The sequence below is a fragment of the Musa acuminata genome, chromosome BXJ3-11 (assembly GCF_036884655.1).
Source record: "Musa acuminata AAA Group cultivar baxijiao chromosome BXJ3-11, Cavendish_Baxijiao_AAA, whole genome shotgun sequence".
NCBI lineage: Eukaryota > Viridiplantae > Streptophyta > Magnoliopsida > Zingiberales > Musaceae > Musa > Musa acuminata.
In genome coordinates, this window is record NC_088359.1 from 9,891,585 (window position 1) to 9,914,742 (window position 23,158).

A 23,158-nucleotide genomic window follows, 5' to 3' on the forward strand; every position below is an offset into this window, starting at 1 on the left:
GAAGCTAATATTTCTAATTGTTGAAAGAGAATTAAAAGACTGGGCATTCATTAGCAGCCACCACCACAAGCTTCCCTCTCCAACCCAATTTATGTGTGTCAATAAACATACCTACAAGGACTGGTCTGCAACTTGTCCACGTTACATGGTCGGGTTTTGATCCCCTCAGCATGAGCATTCCGATAATATCTTCTCTCCTCCCTTCTTCCTCTCCCCACCGTCTCTCCTGAGTCCTCCATCGACATATATGATTATGATATGGTCACGAAATCGACCCGGGTAAAGTATCGATGAGACTATTAAACGTGAGGAATCACAAGTGACGCGAACGCGGCGCGCTTTGTCTGCTGCGGGTATCGTACTCGATGCTCCCGAGGGGTGGAGGGGCTCGAGGGGCCAGGCCTATTTCCCTTTAAGGCAAGTTCCCCTGTGCCGTGGCTCTTCCGGTTCTTGCTGGTGTCGTGCGGTTCTTGACCCGGCCTTTTACTTGTTAGAGTATTTTAACTGGTGCTTCTGGGTTAGAGGTGGAGACATGATTTCTTATTCGGTTTGGTGTTATCAAGTTTGGATTTTGATTGCTTGTCGACGAGAAAGTTTGGGTTTTGCTTTGCTGTGCTTTTTTTGATTTAGATGTCTGCGATTTGTAGGTTTTGTTTGGTTTACTGATCTAGAGATGAAATGTGGATGGAGACATTTCATCCGATGTTGGAAACCTGATAATGCCTTCTGTTTGTGGATGGTAATATCGTCTGATAATGCCTTCTGTTTCCAATTGGATCCTTTGTGGTGATGCCCGTTGTCGGAAACCCAAATAAATCTTATTGTTTTAGATTGCTATCTAGCGGTGTTTGTTGTTTATCGATCATAGTTTGCTGAAAGAAGGTCCAAAATGAGATATTCGTGAACAAAATGTTGTTCTTTTCTATCTATGTTGTTTTTTCTTCGGAAAAGAAAAGATCTGTTACTTCAAAAATCTAAAACAGGATTACCATGCTCCTCGGAGCACAAGAAGTAGCCAGATCCGCTGGCCAGTCATGCCAACAAACACAGGAGGATTTAGAAACCATAGTGCCAGCAAACCAGTTGGCACTATGGTTTCCCTCACGAAAGACGTGACAAAATTTGCAAGCTTGGAAACATTGAGCTAAGCCAAAATTTCATTTTAAACACATGATCAGATTCCAAGGAGGTTCTTCCTTTAAATTCAGAATTTTGATAAGAGTCTTTGCGTCTGATTTAACCACTAGATTAGAGATTCCTTCTTGTAGAGCATGATCCATTCCTTCTTTGATTACCAGTATACCAGCTTTGAGATGATTGATTCCAGGGAGAAAGGTGCAAGGTGCATCCTGCCAGCTTACAAACTCTAATCTCAAAACCAGCTCCTCCATCTCCATCCTGCACAGCAAAAGAATCATCAGTGTTAAGTTTATACCATCCTAACTCAGGCTTAGACCCAGTTACACTGATCTGATTTCTCACTAAACAACCTTCAGACAGATTAAAGGGTTTACAGCATGTAGCATAAGATGCAGTTCTGATGATAATAGAGATTGGGTGACTCTTAGCAACTTTAAGGGCGTCTCACTTTGGGCCAACCAGATAAACCAAAGACAGAAGACAATAAGTGCTATAAGATTCCAGCAGCTAGAATTGGTAAGGTCCTCTCCCTCATCCAACCAATCCCCCCTGATTGTTTTCATTGAGACTCTTGATTGTTAAGAGTGGACTATGCTGAATGAACCTACTCACTATGTAGAACTTGTTGAGGTCACCTGTGATTTCTTGGTATGCTTGGTCTGACTGTTTAAAATAGGACCTTGGAACAGGTTCAGAAACTAATATAAAACATACATTGTGGATGAAGGTCTACTGATGTTCACTTTACTGTTTATTTCTGTGTTGTGGATGAAGCTGTACATTTCAAGATACTGTTTGCAATTGAACTGTGCTTCTGTAAGTATGCAAATCTTCTTTTTTATTTTAGGGAGCCAATTGGCTTACAACTTTTTTGACTGGAAGAAGCATATTTGGACCTATGGAGGGCACGACTGACATTAACTACTCTATGGATAGTTTAGAAGTAGATCCTCTGCAGTTCAAAGAAAATGATCACCTATCAGAGCAAACCAGAAGTTACAATTTACTTGAATCACCTCCTCCGGCAACTATTCCGGTGATCAATTGGTCTGAGCACATTTCTCGTTTGAGGTCTACTGAGTTTAACTTGGAATCGTTGGTCAGTCAAAGTGTTCACTGTGATTCGGAATCACTATATAGGTATGAATCATCATACAACAACCCACCTTCAAACTACCATCGAGACATGGTCAAAGAATTGACCCTGAGAAACTACAAGAGCCCAAGCCTGTCTGTAGTTGGTTGCTATCACAGTGAGGAAGATTTCCCACAAGAGGACTCGAAAGAAATGTTGGATAGAACAAGATCTTTGTTATCTGAAAATTCACCAACATTCACTAAACAAGTGGATGCTGGCAATTCCTTTTTGCCCCAAGTCAGCATCCAGACGCCTCCTTTAAGCAGACAATTTGGTCAGAATTTTTCAGAATTATCTGGTCTCGGTGACAAATACATTCTCTCAGACAATCATACATTTATAGACTATACTGGTGCTGCACAAGATTGCAACCCGCAAGACTCTGGATTTGAACTGTTCTCAGTCACGAATGCATTGAAAGGGAAGGGAGTTGCATCGAGATGTCCAGATGATGTTAATTTTCAAACTTATGCTGATCAAAATGATCAATTGACAGCACAGACAGCTCCTGTTGGTTTCCAAAGATCCTGTGTTAAATCTTATTGCTTGTCTCCACTTGCTACCATCAGTGAGAGTTTATTGGGAATTCATGAAGAAGGAATTAGCTTAAGAAGTTTCCTTAAACCTCAAAGCAGCTTAAATAAAGTGGAGAGACTGCACATGTTCAAGCTGATCGTGGATCTCATTAGTAGCTTGCATTCTCAAGGATTTTTTCTGAAGCATTTATGTCCATCACATTTTGTTATGTTGCAATCAAAACAAGTTAAATATGTAGGCCCACTCATTCCCCAAGGTCAAATGGAACTGTTAGAAGGCAAAAGAGAGCCAGATGTGGATCATTTGAATTTGAAGAACTCTTTAAAAAGGAGATGGAACTTGGTAGATGGAAGAGAGTTCAATGAAACTCTATTAACTAAGCATCAGAAAGTGTGTGAGCAATTCATATCTCCAAGCCATACTGGTGTCTTAAAAGGAGAAGTCGGTAAAGAGTTTGACCCACAAAATTTTCAAATTGAAAATTCTATCTGTGAAGTTTCGGGCAGGCTGCAAACTGGTGGAGCATCCAAGTCCCATAATTTTCCTGTAATTTTGGAGTTATCTTCTGGTGGCCATTATGCAGTGTCCGATGTTCTGAAATTGGAGGAGAGGTGGTATGCTAGTCCTGAGGAGCTAAATGAGGGTTCCTGCTCTTCTTCATCAAATATCTACAGTCTTGGGGTTCTTCTTTTTGAGGTAAGACAGGCGTTTTACTAGACTACTATATAGCAATTTTTTGACCATTTCTATCTTTATCATTGGTCAAATGGCTGACCAGCATATACTGAAGGGCAGGTTTTCCTTAGAATACATAAATGCAGCAGAAATTGGATCATTACCATGTATTTTGAATTACATAGTTCAATTATGTTTATAGACAATGAGAACTTCTGATGCATGTTGTGCTTATGAATCTGCAAGGCCAGGATTTTTTTAATCTTTACTGCAATATTCATTTATGACTTGTCCACATATTGATTACACATTTGCATGCCTAGAGGACATAGTAATAGGTCATTTGGCAGCTAAGAAAATGACATTTGTGCTATAAGAAGCTAAATTTGCCTTCTAAAGTGAGGGTCATATATAGTCACATTCTCAAATATGTTTATAGACAGTGAGAACTTCTGATGCATATTGTCTTATGAATCACAAGGCCTTTTTTTAATCTTTACTGCAAGATTCATTTATGACTTGTCCATGTATTGATTACACATTTGCATGCATAGAAGACATTGTAATACGTGAATAAATCATTTGGCAGGTAAGAAAATGACCTTTCATCCTATAAGGTGCTAAATTTGAATTGTAAAGTGAGGATCATAGATAGTCACATTATCAAAGTAATATCTGAGTCAACAAAGATCAGTTTCACCTTCCGCTTAGGGTTTGACAACATCTAGTTCAAAGATCATCTTTAATCAAGAAGGTATTAAAATTCTTAATAAATACCTATTCACAACCAAATTATTATGCATAACTCTAATTTTCATATTTTTCACTTTTTAAATAGTTGGGTCCAATTTTTTTTAGAGGAGGAAAAGTATCTGTCATTTGATATATAGGTGTATACATAATTAATATGACAGCATCATGTAATGTGTATGGAAAAACAAACCATACCTATAAGTCAAGAATTAGAATCTTTGAGATTTGTCAAATGGGAATTCTCAAGTGCATTCTTTGGGAGTGTATGCAAAATATGTTTCACACCAAGGTTTGCTATACCGTACCGTACCGGCGTTTCGACCCAGGCTCGGTATGGTATGATACCGGTGTACCGGATGGTACATCAGGGCGTGCCGAGCGGTACACCCTGGTGTACCGAACAATTTTTTATTTTTTTCATACTGTAGCAGTGCTACATATAGTACTGTAGCACTGTAGCAGTGCTATAGTATAGTACTGTAGTACTGTAGCGGTACCGGGCGGTTCGAGTACTGGTAACCTGTCGGACCGGTACGTACCGCCTGGTACGGACGGTATGCTTCGGTATGACAGACCTTGTTTCATACTAATGCTATGCTGGTGCTAGAAAGTGGGAAAAAAATAGAAAGGGAGAAGTGGGGGAAAGATCTTATCTTGTTTTGCTTATTCTACTATTTATTTCCTATTCCGCCATACTTTTATAAAAGGACCATTTTTAGGCAACCGGGAGGGTTGCAATGAATGATGATATATATTGAAGGGCTTCATTATTGAGAGAAAACCCCTGAAATTAGTTCAATGTTCCACAAGATTTGAAAAGACAAAGGAAAACAATATCATCAAATTCATCCATACTCAAACTCCACATTTGGAGGGCAACGGTATTGTTACTATGTTAGCGCAAAACATGCCAACTAGTAGGGTTCACACTTCACACAAGTTAGCATGACAGTCTTTTCATTGGTTTATTTTCTTCGTAGCATTTAATTAGGTTGTCCGAATTGATTTGAGGCTTAGTAAGAAAACCTATGCTCAGTAAGAAGCCAAGCTGACGTATTATCATATCAAGTTTTTTAGGAAATAATTTATACAACAAACATGTGGGGCAGGATTGAATTCCTTTGTTTTTGAGAAAAATATAGGTTGGGTTATATTTTGATCCAAGTTGAATTTGCCCTTGTAGAGAGCACTATGCTTGAAAAATGTGACCCCTCCATATATTTAGACTTGAAAAGCAACTAGAATAATCTGGCCTTCTATTAATTTTTTTATTCTTAAATTGATTTGTCAACAATTGCCAATTTGCAGCAACTGGCTGCAGCACAATAGTGTGACTCTCTGCTACTGTGATGCCTTCTACCTTACTTTTTGGTGTTGCCTGCTACCTAGCACATACTATACTAACATATGCTATAATACTCTTCAGCTCTTCTGCCATTTTGAATCACAGAAAGCCCATTGTGTTGCAATGTCTAATCTGCATCATCGAATTCTTCCACCAAGTTTTTTATCAGAACATCCCAAGGAGGCTGGCATCTGTCTCTGGATGCTTCATCCAGACCCTTCTTCCAGGCCAAAAATAAGGTAATCATTTGCCAGTAATATATCCTATGGAATGTGCTTCTTCGTATCTGTAGGCCCTGGATATTGTGTCAAGAATTCTAACAAATTCCTCAAGAGGAATTCTATCTTCTAGAAATGCCCTTGTTTGGTTTATTTTTCTGTTAGGTTTTTATGTAGGGAGCAATTTACTAGTCTATTTTGGAAGTCTTTATTGCAAGCATGCCTATTCTTTAAGGCTCATACTCATATTTGGTTAACATTGGAGAGTAATGGGTGTAAAAAGCTTAGGCTGTTCCCAGTTACAGGGTAGCTACTAGCTGGAGATCATAATTGGAAGTTCTGTGACTATTGATGAAATTCTTGTGACATCATTTTGCTTTCACTTTGATAACATCCTAACTCTCATAAAGTTTAATAATATTCTTTCACTTTTGGGAAGAGCTATCAAAGTTTTTGATGATTTAGGTAACAGAAATTGTATTTTTGTCATTGTTGAGATCATGAACCCCTGAAGGGCTTAACAGAAAATATCTATTAAGAACTATCTTAAAGGGTTTTGTTCTTGTATGTTCTTCATTTTTTTCCACCGGTAGTGTTTGATCATCAAGCCTTTGGAAGACTGGAACAACAGGACATTCTAAAGATAGTAATTGTTAAGATCTTCAGATTAATTTTATCCACATACTTTACCCTTAATGAAGGAAATATTATACTTTTGTTATATGTTTCTATTAGCATTCCTGTGTAGACTGTTGACATACATTAGGACAGTATTACCATGCAGCTTACTGACTGACATCGGTTGCATGGTGTCAACATATCTTTTTGTTCCATGCGTAAGATTTCCACCTTCCTTCATCCAGGCATATCCTAGTTTCTTTAATGATCACCTGAAATACATTTAGCCCAAAAGGTTTTATGTACCTTTTTTCCAATGCTTTTGGTGTAGTACCAAACAGAGTTGGGTCTTTTCCTGTTGGGGAAGTATTCTAGGGTTCATCTACCTGATGGAACATTGTTGCATGACCAACAGATATTGGTAGTATTGACACACAAATTCTATCAAATCTGACCTATTTGCCTCATCTACACCAACTTTCATACTTGCAATCAAGACTCTCCAAGTAATCTTCTCTATTGTACTCGTTTGCACATCTGCCCACAGTACTGCATCAAGTCTCAACATTAGCATGTTGAATCTCTCAGATGCCTGCAAATGTCTATTACAATCTTTATAGAAGGTTGTGGTGGTCTTCTAGGAGGCTATAGAGCAATGGTAATAAGAAACCATGACCTCAAATCTATATAAGAAACACTAGCCTATGACCTAGTCATAATAGACATCATTATTTTAAGTCATTATATGTATTTCATATTCTGCTGGTGCTTGATTTGGTTTTGCTTATTCTTATAATTTATTCATGAAAGAATATATGATTGTTAATTTGAAATATTTCTTCTCTGCTATAATAATAAGTATCTTTATCCATTGGAGAAACTTATACAGGACAATGTTCAAGAAGCAACTTTTTTATAAAGCTTTTTTTAATGTGGATGACAGTGATATTCTGCTATGTGACATATTTCGTAAAGATAGAGAAGCATCAATTATGGAGCAATTATCCACATCTGTTGATTGCGAACTTTCAAAAGCAGATTTGTTGTTGCATTTTCTATTAGCATTAAAAGAAAAGAAAGACAAGCAGACTGCCAAGCTGATGGAAGACCTTGGTTGCGTCAAAGCAGACCTAGAAGAAATAAAAAGCAGGCACTTCTCAACAGATCATGTTCATAAAGATTGGTTCTTGCAGACAAATTCTGCTGATATGTTAGGTGCATACACTTGCAAAGAACCACTACATGTGAATTTAAGATCTGGATTGTCCGCAATGAGCACAGATGGAATAATCTCAAAAATGAAGAACTTTGGTCTACTTGAAACTGCATACTTTTCCATGAGCTCTAAATCTGAGCATCCTGATATCAGCTCAATAGTTCGCCAAGATATAGATGTTCTAAGGCTCAAAAATCAATTATGTTCAGCTAAAAATGATGCAAGTCCCTCGTATATGGAAAAGGAGCCTTCCGACCAACGAGGATCCTTCTTTGAAGGTTTACGCAAGTATGCTCGTTATAAAAGATTTGAAGTTCATGGAAGTTTAAGATATACAAATATTCTCAACTCTGCAAATGTCATCTGCTCTTTGAGCTTTGACCAGAACGAAGAATACTTTGCTGCTGCTGGAGCATCAAAAAAAATTAAAGTATTTGAGTTTGGTGCTCTTATAAATTCTACTGTTGACATTCATTATCCAGTAATTGAGATGCCGAGTAAATCAAAGCACAGTTGTGTTTGTTGGAATGGCTACATCAGGAACTATTTAGCCTCAACAGATTATGGTGGTGTGGTTCAGGTGTGTATTCACAATGCATTTGTTTTCTCGTTGTACTCTCCTCATCACATCGAATACTGTGATCAATCACTCTTTTGATCACTATTTTTTTCCGAACTGCTTATTCTGATTGATGTTGTTGTCTTTGGTTGCCTTTACAATTGAACATTGGCTGTATGAATTGGTTAATGTGGAATTTAGATTAAAAGGGTCATCCGTAGAGGATCAGGTTATAATTAGATTGATTAAATTTAGATAAACCTATGTATTACAATCTTGCACCAGTGCAAGGTTTGATGATGGTGATTTTGGCATCTGGTAAGGTTACTCCTTTGCAACGTAAATGTAAAGGGTTTGAATCATGGAAATAACCTCTTTATTGTAATGGTAAAATTCCATAAATATTAATTCTCTCTAGACTCTACATTAGTGAACACCCCGTGACTCGTGTATTGGGCTGCTCTTTTTTGCCTTGCATTCCAATGAGAATATTGACTTATTTTCAATGTTCTTGCTTAGTTATTCAATGTTGGTCTCATAGGTTAGTATAAGATAATTAATTATACTGAAATTGTATGTGCAATTGGTGCTTTTTAAGGATCAACGTTTTGGGTACTGGATCCATTTCAGTGATCTGGTTGGACCGGTACATACCAATCATTATTGGTCAGTACATACGGGTATATGCTAATGTTTTAGAGAGGAGGATAAAGGAGAAAAGGAAGGGATGGTGGAAGAAGAGGAAGGAAGAAGGGAAGCAATGGAGGAAGAGGTGGAAGAAGAAGCAAGATTAGGATGGAGAAGGAAGCAGAAGGAAAAAGGGGAAGCAGTGGAGAAGGAGAAGGAAGAAGAAAAAAGAGGAAGCAGTGGAGGAGAAAAGGAAGAAGAAGAAGAACGAAAAGGAGATGAAGGAGAAGAGGTGCGGCAACGTCAAACAGCAGTGGTGGCGGCAGCGACATCACAAGAAGAGGACAGCGGCAAGAAGAGGGCTCGTATTCGTGAACCCTAATTGCTATGTTTTTTAAATACTGAGTTAGACCGGGCTTAATGCTATTTTAGGTTTTTTTCCCTTAGTTGGACCGGATCGCCTAACATGAGGGCGGTTCATGTACCGGCCCACTCTCGGACCGGTGCATACCGCTCGTTTCATACCGTTTCAAATGGTATGGTAGCCAATGGTTTATTGACCTTCTTGATTCCACAGTTTTTCTGTTTCTTTCTTCTTTTTATTTGATATGTTCATTTTATATTGTACAAAATTTCTTTCTCCTTTTTATTAGTTACGGACCCTTATGTTCATCTCATTGTTTTCATGAGTATGACATATACATAGTGGATATTGCATAATTTAGCCTCCTACATTTTGCAAATACTTAGGTTCTTCATTTAAATATTGCTCAATTTTTCCATCTCACCTGCCACACTTCATATCCAAAACCATGAAATTGAAGTCTCATGTTTCCTTAGAGAATCAATATACTAATTTCATTTAAAATCATGTCAACTCATAAAAGATTAAGTATGCACATAAGGATTTCATGCTTTCTGATATGACTAGCTTTTCTTGTAATTTTTTTAAAATTGACTCCAGTGTTTTTTTGAAGTTATGGGATGCTAGCACTGGTCAAGGATTTCATCGGTACTCTGAGCACCAAAAAAGGGCATGGTCTGTTGATTTTTCATCAGAAGCTCCAACTAAGCTCGCAAGTGGAAGTGATGATTGCTCTGTGAAACTTTGGAGCATTCATGAAGTGCGATCTCTTAATCACATTTTTATATTTAAGTATTCTTTAGCTTTGTTTAATTGAATATTAAATACTTCTTCTAATGGAATAAAACAAAACCAAAATTATGTTTAGCATGCCATAAAATTGATTGTTGCTTGTCCAAGATCCTTTTGTTAACATCCTTCTAAACTAGTCAGTGATATGGTGACATGATCTGTCCTGTTTTTATCTCATGATGTGTGTAAATCATACTTGTTATTCAAAATAAGCTAAGTTTGCAAAGTAGTGTGATAAATTAATAATGCTCCAGCACATTCTATTGTTTTTAAAATCAGCATGTCATGGCTTTTTTCTCTGTTCTTTCAAGTGAAAATTGATGTAATATATCCAACTTGCAGAAAAATTGCATCAAGACTATCAAGAATGTTGCCAATGTATGCTGTGTACAGTTCTCATCACATTCGTCTCATCTACTGGGCTTTGGTTCTGCTGATTACCGAATTTACTGCTATGATCTACGTAATACCAGGATTCCCTGGTGTACTTTGGCTGGCCATGGAAAGACTGTAAGCTACATCAAATTTCTAGATTGTGATACCATTGTATCTGCATCTACTGATAATACCTTAAAGCTTTGGGATCTCAAGAAGACAACTGCATCTGGTTTGTCCACAAACGCCTGTAGCTTGACCATGACTGGTCATACTAATGAGAAGGTTTTCAGCTTGCTTTCTAGTTTTTACCTACCAAATACCACTTACATTTCCTACTGTTTAATTACTTTTGGGGTGTAATTAACTTTTTATTTGTCTGCAGCTTTTTTATATTTAGTTATAATGTACTGTTCTCTTGAAATGCAGAACTTTGTAGGCTTATCTGTTTGTGATGGGTACGTTTTATGTGGTTCCGAAACTAATGAAGTGAGTATACAATTTCATATTCATTTGGTACCTCGAACTTTTTATAACTTTCACAGATGATCTAGCATCATGCAGACATTTAAATGTCTCAGTGTGTCTACCGGCAACTCATACAAAAGACCATTATAGTTTTTGCCAGCAACTAATTGTCGAAGTTACTAAAATTGCTCATACATAGAACTAAATATTGTGCAACAGAATGTGTGTTTCCTAACAACCTCTTCTAACTTTTTGATTTTGTTAATGTAGGTGTATGCATATCAGAAAACTTTTCCAATGCCAATAACATCACACAAGTTTGGGTATATTGACCCTATTACTGGCCATGAAATTGCTGATGATAACGGACAGTTTGTTTCGAGTGTCTGCTGGAAAAGAACATCAAATATGGCTCTTGCTGCAAATTCTAGTGGCTGCATAAAGTTGTTGCAAATGGTCTAGAATAAGAGAAACTCGGAGAAAGCAAGATCACTTCATTGTTTCTTCAAAATTCAGTAGCAGATGCTGATTTGAAATCCCTGGATCAGCCAAAATTGCTGCAAATCTTGGTGTTAACCTTGCTTCAAGCAGCCTCTACCTTGTGACCAATCAAAATCGGGCATTGACATAATGAGGTTATCAGTATATGTGAATGTTGCAGTTCTCACCATGTCTCAATAGCTTTTTGAGCTTATAGAAGCCGGAATGTCTTACTCAGAAATTGTCGGTTTTGTGTCATCTTTTTTACATCAGCAAGCTGGTCTATTAACTTAAACTGAGCCCCTACTCCATCTTTTAGGAGCAGCTAGCTAGCTTCCCCAACTACAAAGATATGCTACGAATTGGTGTGCTCTGAGCTAAACAAAGTACTGTTGGACAGTGCAATTACGGAAGCAAGCAGACAAAGTAAAAGGCCATTTGCTTGGCTTTTCCCTTGTGGCTCTACCCCTGTTTAAAAGGAAGTGTTCCTAAGTAACAGGACTTCAATCATCAAAGTTTTTGTCAATCAAGAACAAGTACATGAAAGCTCAGTTGGTTTGTTTCTGGTGAATGTAAAGCTTTTGACATCTGGATGGTGAGGCAGATGCAAGATCTGCAGTTTTACAGGTTGTGTGTATATTCAGCAATGAAAACAACATGAATTTTCATCGAAATCAATTGGAGAAAATTTACAGGAAAGTTTTGCATGTTTTGTACAATTATCCTCATGGAGATTATGCTTGTATGAATGAACTGTTTTTTCTCTCTTCTTCATACTTTTCACCACAAACCACCCTACCTCATCCTCCACCAGCAGCTGCAGTTACTGAAAGCATAGTCAAGGTTAGTACTGTGTCTGGGGATCAAACAAGAGTTTGCTTCCTTTCTCACTAATGTTATGAACAAGAAGAAGGCTATATATATGCTTTGAACAAGATTTTTCCGGCACATCGTTCATTGCGACGCCGACCGGTGCAGATCCAATCAAGGTGCAACAGCAATATTTCGTGTGTGTGATTGTGCATCAAGAAATGTGTTTATGATGAACTGGTTATTAGTTTCACATCAGAATCACATCATCCTCAACTTGATAGTATGATAGAGTTGGAACCTGCAGGGCAGCCAAACTTCAGTCATCTTGAATTATTACATTCTATCAGGGAGTGGAAGGAGACATCACCAGAACTTGCCATTGCAAGATGAGAAAGACAGGGCTGGCCTCACTCTCTTTTTCACTTTGCTTTTATGGATAAAATTGCTGACATTAATTCTTCTCAAAACTCTCATGGAAGGAATCTCATGCAGTGGATCATCCTTTTTTTTTTTTTTTTAATCTTATCTTTAACCTCCAAAACTGTTATCTTTGCTCCCAAATGTTGATTGTGGTGTCAACTTAGCTGAGGAAAGCATTCCAAGGAGAGGTAGGAATTCTAAGAACCCTAGAATGAACAACTGACTTATGACATGTAAAGCATCAAAAGAGAAGAATATGCCCTCTTCATTCCTTTCAGTCTATGGTCTGATATGTGTTTTAGTTGAACAAACACCGCTCACCAGAGTGTAAAATTAAAAAGATATATGATAATACAAAGGAAAGATTAGCTCTTTTAGGGTTGTGGCAAATATGTTCTTTGGCCTACTTAATATAAATATGAAAAAAAAAAATTTTAGTATGCTTTTAATTGTTTGAACCAAATTGATCGGACTTATGCTATTAAAGGAGATTATTTTTTGTAATCTTTTTTTTTATTTACACTCATATTAAATTTTTTTATTATTTCTAAATATCATCTTCTTTCTCTTCTTCTTTTCTCCCTCCTCCTTGAAAGATCAAAGTAAAGATGACATTGGTGGTAAACGACAACAATGTATAGCAACGATTAGAGGAGATGAGCAACAACAATGTTGCGGGGGGTGGGGGGGGGGGGGAAGGAAAAGAATAATAATAAAATTGATAACAAAGTAGTTATAAATAGTAAACTAATATTTTATTTATTTTTTAAAGAGTTATTAATAATAAAAATAAAAAAGAAACTATGAATAATGAACTTCCTATTAAATTATGGGTTTATTCAAATATGTCTGTCATCTGATTTTATCCGAATTTCAGATTATTCTTTTATTTTTTTTTGAACTTTAATGTTTATTTCTCCCGTATACGAATATTTTCTTAACAAAGGAGACGTCAAATGTCTCAATAAGATAATGATGTGACAGCCACATGACGATGATATGGTAGCGGTAACTTGACACTGTGGCAACCATACGCTAATATAATGTGACGCCAACATTACACGGTTGCCACATCACTAACATACGGATGTTGTTGCACCATCATCGATATGACATCTCATAAAAATACTGTGACATCCTAATGATAAAGATGTAGTGGCAGTGTGATGACTGTCATGACATGGACACCAATGTCAATGTGACACTCTACTGGCATTAGGACAATGGCGTGTCAGCCACGTACCAATGGTGTGATAAGATTGGGTCACGTGGTTATCCAATCATTTTCATGCATGCGAGTCGCACCATCACCATATGATTTGACTCTATAGTTACCATGTACTCATCACATTCATTGTTGTTTACGTAAAAGCAATTTAATTTTTATTGCTATTTGATAGACATTTAACTGGATTTAGACGAGACTAAATTGTAAGATATATTTCATCATACAAATACTTATAATTTAAAATAACATATGATTATTAATACATCGGGAATTATCTTTCTTTTATTAGCATTGATCATGTTTTGATTCTCAAAACTGATGGTTCCGATTCAATTCCAAAGACACAATTGTAGTGGTTAGCACTTCAACCTCAAACCCTAATGATCATTTTGATAATGATCGGAGTCTAACCCTTATAGAATCCTGAGCGAGAAATCTGTGAATGATATTTAGGAGCAGAGTCTACAGAAGTCACAACTACAAAAAAACATGATCATTATACCATGATTCTATAGTACACACTATTCTAATAGTAGTAGTAGTAGCAGACATTTTTCTTCACACACAACTCCCACAAGGTAGTCTCAGATGGTCAGTCAGTGATCATACATCCATGATTCACATACCAACATGTTCCCAAATAATTTTGCTGTTCATGTAAACCTTATTTTTCTTGGATAATCATATACTCAAATGTACCTCGAGAAACAATTGCCATCGGCTGCTTATTAGGAACACAAATTCATTAACACTATATATAAAAAAAAAAGTCCCAAATGTCCCATACAAGTAAACAAAAAAAAATTAGTATTTCATAATCATTTGTGTAAATACAAGCTTTATGCGAAGCAAGTCGAAGCCGAACTCGAAGATCGATCCCTTCCAAATGCTTATATATGGGAAAACAAATACAAATCTGCTATACAGCAACAGCAAATGTCATCATCTCCTTTAGACATACACCTAGAAAACCCTCTCAATGCAAATTAATCCTGAAATCGATAGGTAGAGGAACAAATTATAACTCTAGTATAAGACTGATCCATGACTAAAATTTTAATTGTACACACAAAACACATCAGAGGACATTGCGAAGCTGAATATTTAGATTGACAACACAAACAAAAGGGAGCGCACCCACAATAGATGATATCGTCTAAAAAGTAATAGATGTTATCAATCATTAAATGTACCATAAGTAGTTATGAAAGTGATCCTTCTTCAACAGTACAGGACACACCCAGTAAGACTGGACTTAATTCATCATAAAATATATGGAACTTCAGAATATTATATATAATGTCACGCATCTTACAACTTGCCTACTTCATTATTTGGCACACATTTTTTAATAATCAAGAGAAGAAAAAATCATATAAGCTAGAAAACTATTTTGTATATTAGTACTTAATATGTTGATTTCCAACTGATTTGAGGCATAATCAATTAGACCCGGCATAATCAATTAGGCATAATCAATACCCAATACTATCCAATCTCAGTTTGTTTCTAAGCTGATGACTTCCTTGCTTATATATCTCTCTAAATGTTCTCTTGATGAGAAAAAAATTGTGTATAGGTCAGTATGTGGGTCCCCTAAAGAAAACTTCAAACTCCGCCTTAATTGAGATTGTTAAAAGGTTGTCCATCAGCATCAGTCCATCCACAGGTTCCATGGTTGCGGCTAATGAAACCTCAGAAAGTAACAGACCACCACAGAAAATGCATACTTCGATCAACCAACGCTTCGTACCTACCTTTTCTAACTCCTATCCAACGAACGAGCCGAACAACCCTACCGAGTCATTTTCCAATTAGTAGAATCGTATCTTTGCTGTACGTTTCTAGGTAACCAGTTGATGACAGTATTCCTATTCTTAACAAAAAACACATCATATACCATATAACGTAATTTTCTATGGGTACAAACTCCTTGAATGTAAAGGTTTGTTCAGTTGCTTGGAAAAGAAGAGTGATCTATTTTACTTTATACTTTTCTTAAGAAGCTTGTGACATAGCTACATCCAATAGCTGTATTACCCTTAGCTTTAACCTGGAATATAACTCCTATATTCCAAAACGAAATCTCAAAAGGAGTTCCTACATGTATCCGTACCTTGTACAAAGGGTTTTGGAAGAGGGAGACATCCATCAGCGTTATAACAAGCGGTTATCATGACAGAATACCTAAATCCATAAAGACTTGCTTTCTTTATCTTCGTATCCGTACCCTACATTTTACGAGCAATGCTCCTTATATAATTAATGAAAATGGCCAGCCATTGGCAGCTATGTTATCGGATTGAGTTCGAGTCCAAGTATCACCTCTCTCAGGGATAAGGGTAGTAGAGGACTAATAAAAAACAGCTCGAGCATCGCCAAACCTATGACATGATCCAGTCCTAGTTCAGTAGAGACACAACGAATAAACATCCAGTCATTCAGACTAATGGGAAGAATAAGGACATGGAAACCATTAAAGTTCAAAGAAAATCTTAAGATTCTGGACTTAAGCTATCAATTAAAACAAAAGTCAAAGGTTCAGCTGCTGGAACCAGCTCAACCCAAGGGACATAGGATCCAATAGAGTTTAGATCCAGATCAGATTGAGTCAATGTCAAGTCCAAGTAATCAGATCCAAGTGACAATGGTAGTCTGCCAATCAAACAAAACTTTTCTATATTTTCTATTAAAATACCATGCAACTGATTTAGCTAGAAATTATTGACGGATCAATCAGACCTAAATGCCAAGCCCAAGTTTCAAGCTATCTGGGAATTGCAAGTTCACATGTCAAGCAAAGCAATGAAAATGATGCCAATGGAGACCTTAAATTCTCCAATGATTTTAATTACTAATTCACATTTTCTCAAGTCTTTATGCCACAGCTCTTTAAAACAAAGAATAATTTCCTTAATATCTTAAGCCGACACTGACATGGCATGGCAAACTCCTAAGTTTTACATGTTAATCAGTAGAACTAATCAAACCAACTAATTATGATGAAATGAGCTTGAATCAAACCACTATTAGGAATGCAGAACAAAGAATTTCATAACAAGCATATAAATAGAAGGCAGATGGATTTAGCAAAGAGTGATGACCGCAGAAAGTGACAAGAACTAGTAAATAGGAGAGGAGCGGCAGCTGACCATCTAAGCAAGTAGAAGCGGCACTTGGGCGGCGTCGCACCGCTCACCCCCTGCTTTAAGCTCACCGGGCCGCACCCCACCCGGATCGGCACCTTACCGGTACTCATACCGCCCACCCGGATCCCCACCTTCGTCCTCACTTCCAGCACGAACCGCACTTCCTTGCTCCTGAAGCCGGCCCGGATCCTCTCCCCGGCCACCTCGTCCACCGCCACCCCCCTCGCCGCCGCCGCGAACCGCACCACCGTCCGATTCCTCCTCGCCTGCTCGAACCCCGCGATCGCCGCTTCCCCAACAGCCACGTCGCCGTCGTCATCCGCCACCGACATCCGCGCCTTCCCGTCACCGTACTCCACCACGATCCTCCCGTTGGGGTTCGACACCAGGATCCCGACCTTGGTGACGGCGTCGAGGAAGGTCCCGTCGGGCCTGACGGCGACGCGAAGCTGGGTAGCGTTGAGGGACTCGAGGCGGAAGGAGGGCAGCCGCGGCTGGAACCAGAGGTACGCGAGTCCGGCGACCACGGCGAGTATCGCAGCCGCGACGAGGGCCACCGCGGATGCCCAACAGCAGATGCGGCAGCAGGAGCAGCGCCGCGAGCGGCGGTAGCGCTGGCGGGGGAGCGGCTTCCCGGGCTGGCGGAACGCCGGGGGCAGCGGCTGCCGCCTGGGCGGCGGCCTCGGCGCGGCGGGGGCCGCCGCTGCCGGGTCACGGTACCCCGGTGGCTTCTGGAGCACCGGCTTCGAGGTAGGCTTCTCTTCCGCCATTTCCGTCAAAAATCTATTTCGATCCTCAATTCAAAGAATACATTCACATTCCTCCATAAATCCACATAATTTCTTGGAATTTACTTTCCCTCAAAATTTAAGATCATATCCAATAATATATAATTCAGATGCAGAAAAAGAGAAATAAAAAGGGAGAAATTTAGGGACGAAGGAACAATCCAACGGTGAAGATCTCATTACACGGTGCGTTGAGATGAGAAAGGGAACCCCAACCCCCACAGAACAGAAGGAAAGCGGAGGGCAGCGGCGACAATGGAAGAGAAGCGAAGCGAGGCGAAGGCGGAGGAGGAGAGTGCGCGGCGTGTCTCCCGTGGCATGCGAACGTAGCGAGGCAGGGGCCTCAAGATTCGCGCGATCCGGCGTGATCGCCCGGCGGGAGGCGGAGGACCAGTCTCAGGCGGAGAAGGGGAAGCTGGGGAGGGTGTGGTCTTAAATGCCAGGGTCGACGTAGGAGGAGGTGACGTGGAGTTGGCGGATGGGTCCCACGCAGCTTGTCGGTGATGCCGACGACTCATTAGGACCTTAATTCCCGTCCATAAACGTTAATCCAGTGCTACTACTGCCACCGTCCGCTCTTAGTTAATAAGATTAGGGACTTAATGATATCTAGTAAACTGGGATAAACTGAGTGACACGTCAGCAAACAGCTGTTGCAGAGACAAAGAGCACGCAGGCAAGGCAGATGAACATCCCCGTTTTGTCCCACACCGTCTCAGGTCGAACCAGGTGGAGCTGTAGCAGATACATGTAACTCTGCCTGTGCAGGTCTTACGTATCACGTCAAGAGTAGTGTCCAGCGAGCACGAGAGACGCTCCACGTTCGCCCACATGGTGGCGTCCCCCTCCTCCTTTGTTCTCTTCCACCAGCCCCGGCAGCGGCGCGGAGAACCAACGACAAAGTACAGTAGAAGGAGGTGGACCACCAGGTGTTTGTTGTTATGGCGAGGCTGTGGAGTATGTGGTTTCACGTCCAAATCCGCGGCTAGGGGAGGATGGAATCTCGTTGTTACGGCAGATGGCAGGTCCGTTCCTTCCCCCTCCCTCGTTCGTGTTTCTCCTTCAGCCGATGGACCACACCAACGCACAGACGCTGAGAGAGAAGAGAAATAGGCATCGTGGGGACACATATTAGTGCTTCTTTACCATTCTTTGTTCGAAGAATGTTAATTTCTATTACATGTGTAAGATCAACAGGGCGAGAGACTGGTGCAGTCCATGTTTAGCATGCAATCTCCTGCTTGAACTTGGCCAACTTGGCGAGCTCATCGGCGGCCTCCACCAGGTGGTCGAGGCGAGCCACGAACTCGATGAGCAGCGACGTGAAAGTGGCGAGGGACAGCGCGGCCGTGCTCTCCAGCGCACGCATCCGGGGAATCGACTCCCCGCTCATGTCCTCCTCGAAGTCGTCCACCTCCCTCGACGGCCATGAATGGAGCCGCCTCTGCTGCTTCTTCATCGTCTCGTGGTACGTCTCCGCTTCGGCCTTCTTCCCGTCCGCGTCGGTGCCGTTCAAGGACGAGACGTGGGAGAGTTTAGCGGGTGGTTTGGTCGAGCAATCACAGACGTCGTGGCTCAAGGTGAGGAGGTAGGAGTGGAGGTCGATGGAGCGCTGAAGGCGTTCGGTCGAGGCGTGGACACGCTTGAGTAGGCTGGTGTGGAGGCTGTGCTTCATGTTGCTGAGGTCTTTGGCCAAGCTCCGCAGTAGCTCCGCCGCCTGGTTCGTGGCATCGAGGATCTCGGTCCGGAATGTGTACCTGAGGTTGTAGGGCGCCTGACGAAGAAGACACTCAGTGTAAGTGGCCTCATTATTAGAATACTTTTCACCCCATCTATTCTTACATCTATTACCAATTTAGCCTCAAGCTTTCTTTTTCTTTTCCGAAGGAGAATTAGTCCACTTAAATTATTTTGAATAATAATAAAGGATTTTTTTAACCCCCCCCTTTTTTTTTTTTGAGTTCAAATCTAATTTTATTTTATTTTATTTTGTTGAAATAGATGTATTTATTATCTCTATTGATAAATATGTCGAGTGATCAATGGACCATTATTCCACTTCGGTTTCACATTCACATCGGATCAGGTTCTGATGCCAATTAGAGAGGATACGAATCTATTCTCGGGCACAGCGGTTGCTGGTGTCATGGAAACATATTACGCCTATGATTTGGACATCCAACCACAATCCACTGAACTGCATATTTCTCTAAAAATTTATGAGTAGAAGAATTAAGAGTATGAAAATAAAATTTTCTTAATCCAAAAATAAAGATAAGGTGATGTACATCGATCATTCTATGATCTTTTATATATAGCCAATTATTAGGAATTTTTTTATTTTAAAAAAAAACATCATTAACAATTAGATGTATAATAAAATAATTATTTAATGAAATTTATATGTTATGATTAAACAAGATGAGTTGATTGATATTATGATAGGAGGAGACATAAAGAGAGACACGAGAAGATTTTTGCTATGAGATGATCTTTAATTTAATGAGAGATATTACGTGCATGATGAAAAATGATTCGTATAGAGGATGTCAGATAGTTGGCAGGCAGATCATCATCTTACTGGTGAATGAAGAGATTAATAAAAGCATGTAAAAACCAGATTGGTTGTCACCGTGTGATACCTGTATCTCCGAGTGAAGGCAGCCATGCAGTGCCATCACCTCGTAAGCGCAGTGCCGAAGCACGGCGCCGACCTTGACGTACTCTGCCCACGGGTAGAACATCTGCATGAATCTCCCGTGTGGAGGTTCCCATTTTGCAGAATTGGCCTGCGAGATGGACCACTCGTCACGCATCTGCTTCGTTTCTTGGAAGATTGGTTGACGTATCAATGACAGAACTGCGTACCAAGGAATCGAGCTTCGCCGAGGAGTTCAACGTCGACCGGCATTTCCGAAACGCCGGCTCGTCCTGGAAGTCGTCCATCACCGTCTTCGCGAACTCCGGGTGGTCCGACCCATCGTCGCTCAGATACTTCTTCACGCACTCTATACACAGGAGGAGGAATGAGATCGAGGAGTCATCGGATGCGCGAAGAATCAAGAGAAGAAGAGCAGTCGACCTTCGAGGGAGTCGGCGACGGAGTCGAAGTGGCCGACGAGCTCCCTGTGAAGCTGCTCCCCGGCCCATATCGGGAAGATGAGGACGTTGACGAGGACGGCGACGATAGCGCCTATGGCGATCGAGTAGAGCCGATCCATGGCGGTCCTGATCGGGTTACCCATGCGGTATCCCGACACGATGATCAAGCAGTAGGTGAATAGGATCACCCTGAAGCCGTACTCGTAAGGCACCAACGACGGCCACAGCTTCATGAACGACGTAATAGATCCTGCGTACATGCATGGTATGGTATATTGCAAGACGTGACGGAGCTAAGCACGGTATGCGTAAGAAGGGCGTGGGATTCGAACTCACCGACGAGGAAGATGCTGAGGCCAATGACGTAAGGCTCTGCGACGTGGCCACTGGACATGGCCACTTGGATCACCACGACGGCGAAGACCCCTGCTAGTAAACTCCCTAGTGCTCGATTGAACCCTCGATTGAAGGTTGCACCTGCGAGCCAGTAACGCTCACTTCGTTAGATCATTCTTAGCATGAGTTTTGCTTACAGGTCGAAGGCGTGCGTGCATGGACGAGGCAGTACCGACGGTGTACTCGAACATGATGGCGACGGTGAGGATGGACCAGATGATGTTGGCGCCGAAGACTTGGTAGGGAGCTCGGAGGAGGATGAGCAGCGATACGAGGAGACAGGCCAAACCTACCTTGAGCGAGAAGGTCACCCTGTTGGTGTCCTCCCTGGCGAACTGCCACACCTCCATCATCCATTTCCTCAGGGGGATGGTGATGGCCTCGTCGCCGTCTCCGCTCCCGGATTTCCTCGCAGTTTCTCGTGGCACTGCACTCGACGGCAAGCCGATATCGATGCGAATGCTGCTGCCCTTCTTTCCGTTCATCTTCTGACGACAAAACCTATCTATTGCTGTCTGCGGCCTCCTGAAATGAGTGGAGTGATGGAGCTGAGCTGAGATGAGAATATAAAGGATGTTTGCTGATGAGATGGTGGTGCAAGTAGATAGAACAGTGGTGTCGTGGCACACCTGTAACGTGATATGGAGAATTATACCTATAAATAATACAAGGAAAGATGCATAGGAAACATGAGGGATTAGAGGGAGATAGATGCTCGAGCACAAAAATGCTGTTTTGGTTGATGGATAATTGGAATCTAAACATTTGCTGTTTCCCATCGACAACACATTCTTCTTTCTTGCTTTCTCATCCTGTTTTGCAACAATAAACTATTCTCTCATACTTCAAAAGAAGAATGCTAAACAGGTGACAATACAGTTTCATTCTATTTAGCATACCCGGATGCTTAAACACATGACATAAGACATAGCTGTCAAATGAAATAGATAGATATCAAGGGCAAAAGAAGAGGAAGGGTTAGTGATTGAATGGTAACACAGCATAACAAATGGAATACTAGCTGTCTTCATGGCATCTGGTTCTGAAAGTATCCTGTTGTTATTTATTTTCGAGTACTCTCACCTCAGCTGCCAAAAAATGCTCTATACATCAAGCAAGAAACCAAGGAGACAAGAAACGTTAACTGGTGCAGGTGGTTCGTTTCTGATGGGAATGTTCAAAGTTGGGCATATACCTCCCAGAAAAATGGGAATTAATTGCCCCAACACTGCAAATTGCTGGGAATTAACATAAACATGGGGAAATGGCAATGACAGCTTTCTTAGTGGAGCTATCTTTTGCATTATTAGCAATTTGCAAACGGAGAATAATGTTGGGTGCACATGAAACCTGAGAGGATTTAAGATAGGAGGACTAACTAAACCATCTTCCTTCACTCTCATCTACTACTGCATCAACCCACATTTTGTTAGTGCAGTCACAAACATCAGCCAATGACAACAAGACACAAATTGCTTAGTACCAAACAGTTCTAACACGTAAAACCTCTCCTTTTGTTGCATATTCTGTTCTTCATGTCTGAAAATGGGAGGATAACCTCAGAAAGGACCAAATTCCTCCCACCCTTTTTTCTTCAAGTGCCAAAATAAAGCTTCTTTTCATAGGTTCAAGTGAGATGTTTGCACATTCTTATGTTACATATTAATCCAATTTTAAAGAATGCCATAGAAGATTATGGGCGAGGTATCCTATTCCTCTATGAAGGGACCTAAAAATGGGACTTGATCCTCCCAGAGGTTATTACCAAGTCTATCCAGAAAAATAAGCAATTAGCTCAAAGCCATCAAACTTCTAAATGGATGACTTGATAAATGATCACTTTACTGTGTACTCTACTTTAGATGAAGAGTTCCCAGTTGTAAAAATAAAACAACAAGAAGCCGCAATGCCCAAACTATTTCTGATCCGCTATTTATGGGCATTCAAGTTCTATCTA

At 40.4% G+C, this 23,158-nt stretch overlaps 3 protein-coding genes across 5 annotated transcripts; 1 reads left to right on the forward strand and 2 right to left on the reverse strand.

Annotated features, from left to right (window-relative positions):
- The first annotated feature begins 278 nt into the window (after nucleotides 1–278).
- Nucleotides 279–12,079, forward strand: LOC135583132 (protein SPA1-RELATED 2-like). Of its 3 annotated transcripts, none has more exons than XM_065174505.1 (8): nucleotides 279–421; nucleotides 1,992–3,511; nucleotides 5,670–5,827; nucleotides 7,314–8,220; nucleotides 9,804–9,950; nucleotides 10,325–10,642; nucleotides 10,787–10,846; nucleotides 11,096–12,079. In XM_065174505.1, exons 2-8 carry the CDS (start codon nucleotides 2,039–2,041, stop codon nucleotides 11,285–11,287), a joined length of 3,255 nt encoding a protein of 1,084 aa, XP_065030577.1. In that variant the 5' UTR covers nucleotides 279–421; nucleotides 1,992–2,038; the 3' UTR covers nucleotides 11,288–12,079. The 3 variants fall into 3 exon arrangements, with proteins under 3 accessions (XP_065030577.1, XP_065030578.1, XP_065030576.1); XM_065174506.1 differs by having other exon boundaries at nucleotides 7,368–8,220; XM_065174504.1 differs by having other exon boundaries at nucleotides 7,302–8,220; nucleotides 11,096–11,430.
- A 2,412-nt stretch (nucleotides 12,080–14,491) lies between these two features.
- LOC135652417 (NDR1/HIN1-like protein 6) lies at nucleotides 14,492–18,705 on the reverse strand. The gene is made up of 2 exons (XM_065173332.1): nucleotides 16,919–18,705; nucleotides 14,492–14,758 (listed from the first exon to the last, which is right to left on the reverse strand). Exons 1-2 carry the CDS (start codon nucleotides 17,683–17,685, stop codon nucleotides 14,743–14,745), a joined length of 783 nt encoding a protein of 260 aa, XP_065029404.1. The 5' UTR covers nucleotides 17,686–18,705; the 3' UTR covers nucleotides 14,492–14,742.
- A 117-nt stretch (nucleotides 18,706–18,822) lies between these two features.
- Nucleotides 18,823–21,737, reverse strand: LOC135652416 (aluminum-activated malate transporter 9-like). The gene is made up of 6 exons (XM_065173331.1): nucleotides 21,374–21,737; nucleotides 21,142–21,282; nucleotides 20,786–21,055; nucleotides 20,572–20,711; nucleotides 20,346–20,492; nucleotides 18,823–19,477 (listed from the first exon to the last, which is right to left on the reverse strand). Exons 1-6 carry the CDS (start codon nucleotides 21,684–21,686, stop codon nucleotides 18,926–18,928), a joined length of 1,563 nt encoding a protein of 520 aa, XP_065029403.1. The 5' UTR covers nucleotides 21,687–21,737; the 3' UTR covers nucleotides 18,823–18,925.
- Nucleotides 21,738–23,158: the final 1,421 nt, after the last annotated feature.